General features: G+C 49.3%; 1 protein-coding gene across 3 annotated transcripts in view; it reads left to right on the top strand.

Moving 5' to 3' along the window:
• The window catches only part of rapgef2b (Rap guanine nucleotide exchange factor 2b), a 352,048-nt gene that overhangs the window by 286,006 nt on the left and 53,423 nt on the right, over positions 1-12,619 (top strand). For all 3 annotated transcript variants that reach the window (XM_056296986.1, XM_056297056.1, XM_056297132.1), the window contains one exon: positions 11,174-11,351. In XM_056296986.1, coding sequence (XP_056152961.1) covers positions 11,174-11,351 — 178 coding nt within the window. The remainder of the gene's footprint in view (positions 1-11,173; positions 11,352-12,619) is intronic.

The raw sequence follows: 12,619 nt of genomic DNA on the forward strand, positions 1-12,619 counted from the left end.
TGTACAAAAACTGAGAAAAAAAAGAGCTTTAGCTTCATCACATATTGCTGTGCTCAGACTTGGAGCTTTACTCTCTCTCTCTCTCTCTCTCTCTCTCTCTCTTTCTATATATATATATATATATATATATATATATATATATATATATATATATATATAGTGAGGCGGACACTAGGGGCTATGCCTCTCACCCAGCAGGACTGTGAGCTGGGGGCGTGGTTTACGTTCCCGGGCTTGCTGGTGCAGGGTTTAGTTTGGTTTTGGAGCTGAGGAATAAACAGCAAAAAACTCCCAGAGTTCTGGCAGAGCGACCCGGCTTCGTGGTTCCGGCATGTCGAGGCGCTGTTCCACCTGCGTGGAATCTCCACGGACGACTCCAGATACTATCTGGTCGTCACTGCGCTGGACCAGCAGTCCACACGCTGGGCCATGCAGCTGTTGCCCCCCCCCCTCCGCAACACGGTAAATACGTCGCCCTCAAACATCTTCTGGTCCGGAGGTACAGCCTATCTACCGCAGAGAGGGCAGATAGGATCCTTTCCCTATCCGGTTTGGGCGACGGGACGGCTGTGGATCTCATGGACAATATGCTGTCGCTGCTAGGCTCAGACGAAGGTGGGTTCCTTTTCCCGCGTGTTTTCCTGCGCCAGCTCCCGTCTCCTGTGCGCGCGACTTTGGCTAACTCCCCGTGTCTGGCTGCTGGTGACTGCCGAGGTTTGGCTGAGGAGGCCGATCGGGTCCTGCTGGCTACCAGACGGGTCTCTGTGCATAGTGTGGCATCGGAGGACGCGGACCCGGCAGTGGTGGCTGGAGGGACTGCCCGGAGACGGCGCGGGAGAGGCCTCTGTTTCTTCCACCGGCGGTTCGGCGGCAAGGCGAGGCGCTGCGTCCCTCCGTGCACGTGTGAGGCAGCGGGAAACTCCAGGGCAGCGCTCAGTAGCAGCTGTGGGCGCTGGCGGACGTAGTGAGCTGCTCTTCATTAAGGACACGATGTCAGGAAGACGGTTTCTGGTGGACTCTGGCTCGCGAAAGAGCCTACTCCCTCCTGCTAAGACAGACAGGTCGGCCGAAGGCGGCGGCCCACAGTTAAGTGCAGCTAACGGTTCGTCCATTGCGACGTTTGGCACAAGGTTGGTGACTGTTTGCTTCCACGGGCGCCATTTTGAGTGGGACTTTGTAGTGGCCGCCATTACTGTTCCTATTATCGGCGCGGATGTTCTGTGTGCTAATGGTCTGCTGGTTGATGTTGCAAACCGCCGTTTAATTGATGCTGTGTCTTTCGCCACTGTTCCGTGCGAGACAGGGGGAGCCGGGCCGTTAACACACGCTAACTTTTTAGCATTAGGGGATGTTTTTCAGCGTTTGCTGGCGGATTTTCTATCGGTGACTCCACCTGCCTTTTCCACCGCGGTTACTAAACACGGGGTACAACATTTCATTCCCACTCCGGGACCGCCAGTTTTGGCGCGCGCGCAGCGCCTCAACACAGTAAAATGGGCTCCAGCTAAGGAGGAGTTCGCCATCATGGAGCGTCTGGGTATAGTGAGGCGTTCCAACAGCCCGTGGGCCTCGCCGCTTCACATGGTGCCCAAGGCGGCTGGGTCGTGGCGGCCTTGCGGCGACTTTCGCCGCCTGAACAACGTCACCACCAATGACCACTATCCCATCCCACACATACAGGACTTTTCCATACGCCTGGCAGGTACCACTATTTCCTCTAAGCTGGACCTGGTGCGCGGCTATCATCAGGTTCCCGTACGCGCAGAGGACGTGCCCAAGACCGCAGTGATCACCCCGTTTGGGCTTTTTGAGTTCATGCGCATGCCTTTTGGCTTGAAGGGGGCAGCGCAAACCTTTCAGAGGCTGATGGACTCGGTGTTGCGTGACCTTGCTTTCATGTTCGTTTATCTCGACGACATATTAGTGGCCAGTCCGTCAGCTGAAGAGCACATGGTGCACCTGAAACAGGTTTTCCGTCATCTGGACAAACACGGCCTGATAGTCAACCCGGCCAAGTGTCAGTTTGGACTGCCGGTGATTGACTTCTAGGGTCACCGCATTTCGCCGCAAAGCGCGGTCCCGTTGCCTTCTAAGGTGCAACTGGTGGCGAATTTCCCCGCCCAGTCTCTATTAAGGCATTGCAGGAATTCTTGGGCATGGTGAATTTCTATAACCATTTCCTCCCTCGCGCTGCCCACCTCCTTCAGCCACTTTACGAAGCCCTGCGGCTTAAGAAGGCTAACGACCCTGTCGACTGGACTCCCGAACAGGTCCAGGCCTTTGACGGAGCTAAGTGCGCCCTGGCTAACGCTGCCCTCCTCGCCCATCCCACACCCACGGCGTCCATAGCTTTAACAACCAATGCGTCTGACATAGCCGTGGGGGCTGTGGTTGAACAGCGCGTGGCGAATGCGTGGCAGCCACTCGCATTTTTTAGCCGCAAACTGCGAGGTAGCGAGCGCAAGTACAGCGTTTTTGACCGGGAGTTGCTGGCACTGCACCTTGCAACCTGGCATTTCCGCTTCCTGCTGGAGGGTCGCCCATTCACGGCTTATGTGGATCATAAACCGCTGACTTTCGCCATGTCCAAGGTGACTGAGCCGTGGTCTGCTCGTCAGCAGCACCACCTAGCGGCAATCTCCGAGTTCACAACGGACATTCAGCATGTGGCCGGGAAGTCCAACCCTGTTGCTGATTGTCTGTCGCGTGTGCTTGTGTGTCCTGTGCACCTCAGTGTGGATTTCTCCGCTATGGCTGCCGACCAGCTCAGCGACCGGGACGTCCTTGCCCTTAGGTCAACGCGTACCGACCTCAAGCTGGAGGACGCTGTGATGCAGGAAGGCAGTCCTGCCCTCCTCTGCGATGTCTCCACCGGCCGTCCCCGCCCCGTTGTTCCAGTGGCCTGGCGCCGTCGAGTTTTCGATTCGATTCACTCCCTCTCGCATCCTGGAGTTCGGGCGTCGGTGAAGTTGGTCAGTTCCAAGTTCGTCTGGCCTGGCCTCCGCAAGGACGTAAAGGGGTGGGCAGCTGCACGTGTAGCGTGCCAGCGCGCTAAGGTCCACCAGCACACTAAATCGCCCCTCGAACCTTTTCTGATCCCGGCCAGACGTTTCGACCACGTGCATGTGGACCTGGTGGGCCCTCTACCTTCTTCACAGGGTTTTACGCACCTGCTCACAATGGTAGATCGGACCACCAGGTGGCCAGAGGCTGTCCCTCTGTCCTCCACAACATCCTCGGATGTTGCACGCGCTTTTCTTTCCTCCTGGGTCGCCCGTTTCGGCGCTCCATCAGATATCGCCTCAGACAGGGGCCCCCAGTTCGTGTCAGAGCTCTGGTCGGCACTTGCGCGATCCTTGGGTGTGCAGGTACACCGCACTACCGCGTACCACCCTCAGGCTAACGGGTTGTGTGAACGTTTTCACCAGTCGCTCAAGGCAGCGCTGCGCTCTCGGATGGTAACTGGGTGGATCGTTTACCTTGGGTTATGCTCGGGTTGCGTTTGGCTCCTAAGGAGGACCTCGACGCGTCACCCGCTGAGCTGGTGCTCGGTCAGCCGCTCCGCGTCCCTGGAGAATTGTTGCCTGGGAGTTCCGCTCCTCGACCCCGTCCGGCCGTTTATCCTTTTTTGTCAGACAGCACTCGAGTTCCAGGCCCCGTTAACCATTGTTTTCCGCGGTCGTTCGTGCCTGCGGAGCTCATGTCAGCTCGTTTTGTTTTTGTACGGCATGATGCTCACCGTTCGCCCCTCCAACCCCCATACGATGGCCCATTTCGGGTTCTTGAGACGGGTCCTAAGGGTTTTGTGCTGGATATGGGTGAGCGTAGGGAGCGTGTCACGCTTGATAGGCTTAAACCGGCGCACAGGGTGGCAGGTGAAGTTGTGTTTCCGGCCCAGGTTCCCCGTCAGGGTCTTCCTCCTTCCAGGACCCCGGCAGTGTCTTCACGGGTTCAGCGTTCTGCTTCTCAGCCGACTTTGGACTGTGTTTCACCTACTGTTCCGGCTGAGGGACGGCGTAGCCGTTATGGCAGGCTGCTTAAGCCTCCAGTGAGACACTAATTTTCTATCCAGGAGTCCCTTCTGGGTGTTCGGGGGCGGGGGGGGGGCTGTGTGGCGGACACTAGGGGCTATGCCTCTCACCCAGCAGGACTGTGAGCTGGGGGCGTGGTTTATGTTCACGGGCTTGCTGGTGCAGGGTTGTTCCTGCTTTAGTTTGGTTTTGGAGCTGAGGAATAAACAGCAAACTCGCCTTCTTCTCCTGTGTTTTTTCCTCATCCTGCCACAATATATATATATATATATATATATATATATATATATATATATATATATATATAATCCAGTGAGTCAACTAAATTCTCTATGAGACAGGTCAAGCCTATTTCATGCCATAAGCAATCATCAGCTGTGAGTTGACAGCTGACATAACAGCCAGGCAGCTGTAAGTAAATTTAATTGACTAACTGGATTATTTTGCTCCTTATTTGAGCACTACCCCTACCGTTAAGTGTTTCTTTTAACAAAGTTATATATATATATATATACATATACATACACACATACACACATACATATATACATATATATATACATACATATATATATACATACATATACATATATATATATACATACATACATACACACACACATTGAGACAGGAACCGACCCACCATGCAGTACAGGTTGTGAAGCACTCAACTTAAAGGCAACTAATTGTGAGCTAAGGCAAAAAGATGAGTTTTAAGGTTGGATTGAAAGGACTCAACAGACTCTGATAGTCTGATGGCAGCAGGCAGGTTATTCAACAAAAACAGGGCCCGATAGGAAAAGGCCCTACCACCAGCTGACTTCATTTTAACTTTGGGTATACACAGGAGCCCTGTATTTTGAGAGTGAAGAGCTCGAGATGGCATGTAAGGTTTAAGGAGATCAGACAGGTAGGATGAGGCCAGCCCATTTAGGATTTTATAAGTCAGCAGAAGCACCTTGTATTCTGATCTAACATGGCTAGGAATAAATATTAATAATAAATAAATATTGTATTTATTTGAAAAGGGGCAGCTATTTGTGTTAAGTGATTTATTTGTTACAAAAATGTATAGATAAAAGGGTTTTAATTCACATTATTGTTTCTATTTATGGGGAGAAATAAACCATGTATAGAAATATGAAATCGAGATGCATCGGGATGCATTGAACATCGTTTAATCAAATCGTGACCCTCTGATCGTACTCAAATCATGAGGTGACTGAAATTTCCCAACCCTAGTGTAGATTAATGGGAACAAAAGAATTTAATTCATTTTAGAGTATGGCTGTAACATATCAAAATGAGGAAAAAAGTGGAGGGGTCTGAATGATTTCTGAATATATGTGTGGGAAATGGTGTTGGTATTGGTCCCACATTGAGGGCTACTATTTACATGGATAAGCTGTTGTAAAATAATTGATTAGGGAGTTATGATTTAATTAAATCACGCTGTAATTAAATGTAAGTCATGCATTAAATGTAAGTCTGTGCGAGTCATGGATTGGCCATAACAAACACCATTTTCGAACATAAGATATACTACATAAGTGTACTCGGTACCAGAATACCTTAGGCCGAAGATTGATGATAGATTTTGTGGTCGTATCACCAGATCTGTGGCCATATGTTTTGGACACTCAGGTGAAGAGAGGAGCAGAGCTGTTAACTGATCACCACCTGGTGAAGAGTTGGATCAGATGGTGGGGAAGGCTGCTGGACAGACCTGGCAAACCCAAACGTGTCGTGAGCGTGAACAGGGAACGTCTAGCAGAGGCCCCTGTCTGTGAGATCTTCAGACCCCACCTCTGGATGAAGTTCTCATGTATCACGAGGGAGGCTGGGGACATGGAGTCTGAGTGGGCCATGTTCAAAGCCTCTATTGCAGATGCAGCAGGCAGGAGCTGTGGTCATAAGGTCATCGGTGCCTGTCAAGGTGGCAACCTAAGAACCCACTGGTGGATACCGGCGGTGAAGGAAGCTGTCAGGCTGAAGAAGGAGGCCTTTCGGGCTTGGTAGGCCCAGGGGTCTCCTGAAGCAGCAGACAGGTACCGGGAGGCCAGGCTGCGGCTTTGGTGGTCACGGAAGCAAAAACTTGGGTGTGGGAGGAGTTTGGCGAGGCTATGGAGGAGGACTTTCAGTTGTCCTCAAGGAAGTTCCGGCAAACCATCCAGTGACTCAGGAAGGGGAAGCAGGGCTTGACTCAGGCTGTGTTCAGCTGGAGAGGGGAACTGTTGACCCCGACTGGGGATGTTGTTAAGTGGTGGAAAGAACATTTTGAGGAGCTACTGAACCCAGATAACACGTCCTCAGTGGAGGAGGTAGAGTCTGAAGACTCAGGGGAAGCCCCACCCATATCCCTAGCAGAGGTCTCTGAGGTAGTTAAAAAGCTCCTCAGTGGCAAGGCACCGGGTGTGAATGAGATTCACCCTAAGATGCTGAAAGCTCTGGACATTGTTGAGCTGTCTTGGCTGACACGCCTCTTCAGTGTCGCGTGGAGGTCACGGACAGTACCTGTGGAGTGGCACACTGGGGTGGCGGTTCCCATATTTAAAAAGGGGACCGGAGGGTGTGCTCCAATTATCGGGGCATCACATTTCTCAGCCTCCCTGGGAGAGTCTACTCTAGGATGCTGGAAAGGAGGCTCCAACCGATTGTCAAATCTCGGATCCCGGAGGAACAATGCGGATTCCATATGGGCCATGGAACAACAGACCAACTCTTTACCCATGCGGAAGTGCTGAGGGGGACATGGGAGTTTGACCAGCCAGTCTACATGTGTTTTGTGGACTTGGAGAAGGCTTATGACTGTGTACCCCGGGGCACTCTGTGGGGGGTACTGCAGGAGTATGGGGTACTGGGGCAGTTGCTACAAGCAATCCGGTCCTTGTATAACCAAAGTGAGACCTGTGTCCGCATTCTCGGTACAAAGTCAAACATATTTTTGGACGGTGTCAGATTCCGCCAAGGTCGTCCCTTGTCTCCGATTCTGTTTGTGATATTCATGGACAGGATCTCAAGGTGCAGCCAAGGTGAGGAGTGTGTCCGTTTTGGGAACCTCAGAATTGCGTCTTTGCTCTTCGCAGATGATGTGGTTTTGTTGGCTTCATCAGAACGCGACATCCAGCGCACACTGGGGCGGTTTGCAGCTGAGTGTGAAATGGCTGTGATGAGAGTCCGCACCTCCAAGTCTGAGGCCATGGTTCTCTGTCAGAAAATGGTGGATGGCTCCCTCTGGGTTGGGAATGAGTTGTTGCCTCAAGTGAAGGAGTTCAAGTATCTCGGGGTCTTGTTCACGAGTGAGGGTAGGATGGAGCGGGAGATTGACAGGCAGATTGGTGCAGCATCAGCAGAAATATGGACGTTGTACTGGACTGTTGTGGTGAAGAGGGAGCTGAGCCGGAAGGCAGAGCTCTCAATTTATCAGTCAATCTTCGTTCCAATCCTCACCTATAGTCATGAGCTTTGGGTAGTGACCGAAAGGCTGAGATTGTGGATACAAGCGGCTGAAATTAGTTTCCTCCATAGGGTGTCTGTGCTCAGACTTAGAGATAGGGTGAGGAGCTCGGACATCTGGAGGGAGCTCGGAGTCGAGCCGCTGCTCCTTCACGTCGAAAGGAGTCAGTTGAGGTGGTTTGCGCATCTGATTAGCATGCCTCCTGTGCGCCTTCCTTTGGAGGTTTTCCGGGCACAGCCAACAGAGAGGAGACCCTGGGGTAGACCCAGAACTCGCTGGAGGGACTATATGTCCAATCTGGCCTGGGAACGCCTTGGGATCCCCCATGAGGAGCTGGAGGGCTTTGCTGGGGAGAGGGACATCTCGAGTGCCCTACTTAGCTTGCTGCTGCCACAACCCAACCCTGGAGAAGCAGCTGAAGATGAATGAATGAATGTAATTAAATGTATCATATATCTACTTCACACAAACATAATGAGATGTTGTATAACATTCCAGTGGCATGTTAGCTAAAGCATGCCTAATTAGTTTATGACATGACGAGAATCTTCAGCCTCACTTGGGAGAAGAGTCACTTCAAAAGAGCAGAAATGAATCAAATCAAGCCAATAGGAAAACACAGTGGAGTTGGACCACAGGCTGATCTACAACACAATCTTATGACTGGGTGGGCCACAAAGCCAATCGCAACTAAATCCTCTTAGCATCCTGCACCCAGCCCATTGGCTGCTAGCACTGTCACCTGCTGTGTGTGTGTGTGTGTGTGTGTGTGTGTGTGTGTGTGTGTGTGTGTGTGTGTGTGTGTGTGTGTGTGTGTGTGTTTCCCATTGCTTTCTGCTGCTTTTTTTCTGTCTCTCTGAATTCAAACTGTGAATTAGGTTGGGGGTTTCTGAAGATGAACTTTTTTGGCATCCATCCTTCCATCCATCCATCCATTATACAAACCGCTTATCCTGCTCTCAGGGTCGCAGGGATGCTGGGCATGTTTATAATATTAACAAAACAATGACACATCTTTATAATATTACAAGTGTGATGTTTGATATTATAAAGATGTGTCATTGTTAACTTTGTTTTTTGTTAGATAAGAGCTGTATCAAAATGTAAAATTAAAAAAAACTTGTGCCCCCCCCCCTCCAAATTCAGCCTGGTCTGTGTTGCATCAGTGGTTCTTTCTCTCTGTTGACAAGACCTGGTTACTGAGAGAAGTCCAGACCACAGAGCTGTTCTTCACCTTTAACTTGCTTCCCAGTCACATAACTGGACCCATTCACAGCCAGCACAACCTTCTTCTGCTGGCCAAGTAACTCCACTGGAGTTGAAGGTTAAGTGCCTTGCTTAGAGGCCTCTGGTAGTAATTGAGGGGAGGAACAGCTCTGCTCCCCCACCTGTCACAATACAAACCGTTGAGTCTTCGTCTAGAGTTTCTCCTCTGCTGTCAGATAACATGTGTCCTGCCGACTCCCACTGGAAGGATGGGACACAGTGAATTGTTGGCTTCGGTCGAACTTTGCTCAGATTATTACAAACAGGCTGAATCAGGTGATGCCTCAAACACTGAAAAATAGCCTGGCGTTTAATTTCAGTGTAATTCAGTACACAGGACCATGACCGATGCTCTGAGTGATATTTAGTCAGCAGGTAGATTCCATGATGGAGAGGATAGATGTCAGCCAAAGGGAACCAAACCTGTGGCTTTTGAGTCACTGGACATGGTTTTGAACTGCTCTTGTCATCCTTGTGTTACCGGTGAACACATCCCAGTGTTTTGCATCTGAATAAATCATAAATTTGCTGTTCAGAAGGGCTTTGAAAGCATTGATCCAGGAATAGCTGCTGTTGAAATATTAAGAGCACTGACCCTGCCCAATCACACTCACTGTGCATCTATGGATTTGAGATGCTCTCTCTCTCTGTCTGTCTGTCTGTCTGTCTGTCTGTCTGTCTGTCTGTCTCTCTCTCTCTCACACACACACACACACACACACAGATGCAGGAAATCGAGGTTTCAGAAGCTGGTGTCGTTGGCTGGGTTTGGACAGGGGAGCAGGTCAGTGTGAACGCTGGTTGTAACAACATCAAGTGAGGCCAGAAGCCCTTCTGTCACATGACAGCCAGCCGATATTCTGGCACTGCTCTCTGCTGTTTTCTTAGTGTAGAAGTATTATTAGCTGGGAGAAGGACTAAAAGCTGCATTGTGGTGCACACTGAGGCAGAGCACTCGAACTATGCAGAAACAGACAGTTACGTGAAAACCAAATCTTCGCCAAGAACATCAGGGAATTGCGAACTCTGATAATACTGTAGTTGGCTTATGGATCATCTTGTATGTATTGAATGCTGGGATGAGTAAAGCCTAACAGAGGCATTATGGGATATCTCTCCTGTTCCTCCTGTTCTAACATCTTAGATTTTAGCTGTCTGTCTTTAATATTGTCTTGCCGCTAGCGGATTGTTTTTTTACTACTTTACTTGTCAGTCATTTTTCAACTGTTCATCATTCTCTCCTTGTCAATGAAAGTGCATCTCTGGCCTTTCACCATTCCCCTCTCCTTGCCACATATATACCTAGACAGCCTGTACCTGTCAAATCACACACACACACTCAGCTTTGCTGCGCCCACCTGGGTGTAGCGGTGACTCCTGAGCATCCACGCCCTTGAATCATTAATAAGCCCTTGGCACATGTTATTTAAGGAGAAATGACACAGAGCTTTGGTGCAAGGACTTTGTATGGCGGCTCTGTGCTCTGAAAAATTAAAAGCTAACTGTCAGTCTGGCAGGTGAAGATGCATCTGGCTCTAGTTTTCTGCAGACAGTTCACAAATGCAACCTTTTTTTTCCTCTTTGTGTTAAAAGGCTTGGGTCAGGGAACTGTATTCAGGTGAGAGGGTTTGCAGTAGCGCTGAGCGGGGAGGTGAACCTGCTCCATTTGTTCCATTCTTTAAGAGGACTTCACATTGTGCCTCAGTGAACTAAGCAGTACGGCCTGTCTGACTCTCTTTCTGGAGGCTGGAGTGTGTTGTTTGGTGGCAGTAGGAGCACTCTGTTGCTACCATTCACAAGCTATCAGTTTCATTACTTCCACTCCTTGTCTCTCTTTGTTTTTGCCTCTTTTCGCACATGATTTCATTTGTGCTTTCAAAGAACGAGCTGGTTATGAAGCAGGCGGCAGAGTTTGGTAAGAGGGAGAGAGAGGAAAGGAAAGTTTGAAGGTAATGAGCTTGTTACTATGCACAGCAAGCTGTTTGGTATGCTGTGTTGACACCGATACCTCCCGTCTAGCTCACTAAATGGGTCAAATTTGCACAATTGTTTTGTCATTTTCTTGCTGTTGAAAGATGCGCTGTATTGCAGTTCATGTTGCCATTGGTAAAACAACATGAAAAGAGGATCTGTGGTGCATTTATTTGTCTGTTGTGTGGTTATGTGACCTCTTCAGTCTGACTAACTCCATTCTGTTTGATAGCAGGGTGAGAAGGTACTGACCTGTAGTCTTTTATTGTTGGATGGCAGTTTTTTTGGTTTTCAGACTGTTAAGATTCTCTTTTCTAGCGTGACCGTCCAGCAGGCTGGTGTCCCCAAACACCATCCTCCACTCCACTGCCGTGGTATCCTGACCATGGGTGTTATACACCAAGGCCCTTATCATCTGTCTTCCCATCTGTCTATTTCCTGTCTGCAGGCCACAGAGAACGAGTCAGGCGACATGGACCTGAGCGGACTGCCAGAGACGGCCGTTGACTCAGAGGAAGACGATGATGAGGAAGACATTGAGCGAGCATCAGACCCCCTGATGAGCCGCGACATTGTGCGGGACTGCCTGGAGAAAGACCCAATGGACAGAACTGATGATGACATAGGTGAGGACCTGAATGGGGATGCTAATTGCCTCACTTTTGTGCTGGGAGTTAAATAATATTGATCTGACCTATTGTATGATATGGAGAAGCAGAATATATATATATATACATACATATATATACATACATATATATACATATATGTATATACACACATATACACACACACACACACACACATATATATATATATATATGTGTGTGTGTGTGTGTGTGTGTATATATGTATACAGTGCATCTGGAAAGTATTCACACCCCTTCACTTTCCCCACATTTTGTTATGTTACAGCCTTATTCCAAAATGGATTATTTTCCTTTTTTTTTCCCCACCAATCTACACACAATACTCCATAATGACAAAGTGAAAAAGGTTTTGTAGAAATTTTTGCAAATGTATTAAAAATAAAAAACTGAAATATTGCATGTACATAAGTATTCACACCCTTTGCTATGACACTCAAAATTGAGCTCAGGTTCATCCTGTTTCCACTGATCATCCTTGAGATGTTTCTACATCTTTATTGGAGTCCACTTGTAGTAAATTCAATTGATTGGACATGACTTGGAAAGGCACACACCTGTCTATATAAGGTCCCACTGTTGACAGTGCATGTCAGAGCAGAAACCAAGCCCTGAAGTCAAAGGAATTGTCTGTGGACCTCCGAGACAGGATTGTATCGAGGCACAGATCTGGGGGAGGGTACAAAAAAATTTCTACAGCTTTGAAGGTCCCGAAGAGCACAGTGGTCTCCATCATTCGTAAATGGAAGAAGTTTGGATCCACCAGGACTCTTCCTAGAGCTGGCCGCCCAGCCAAACTGAGCAATCGGGGGAGAAGTGCCTTGGTCAGGGAGGTGACCAAGAAGCCGATGGTCACTCTGACAGAGCTCCAGCGTTCCTCTGTGGAGATGGGAGAACCTTCCAGAAGGACAACCATCTCTGCAGCACTCCACCATTCAGGCCTTTATGGTAGAGTGGCCAGACGGTTGCCTCTGCTCAGTAAAAGGCACATGACAACCTGCTTGGAGTTTGCCAGAAAGCACCTAAAGGACTCTCAGACCATGAGAAACAAGATTCTCTGGTCTGATGAAACCAAGATTGAACTCTTTGGCCTGAAAGCCAAACGTCACGTCTGGAGGAAACCAGGCACCTCTAATCACCTTGCTAATACCATCCCTACAGTGAAGCATGGTGGTGGCAGCATCATGCTGTGGGGATGTTTTTCAGCGGCGGGAACTGGGAGACTAGTCAGGATCGAGGGAAAGATG

This window comes from Lampris incognitus, chromosome 1, assembly GCF_029633865.1.
Source record: "Lampris incognitus isolate fLamInc1 chromosome 1, fLamInc1.hap2, whole genome shotgun sequence".
Classification (NCBI taxonomy): Eukaryota; Metazoa; Chordata; class Actinopteri; order Lampriformes; family Lampridae; genus Lampris; species Lampris incognitus.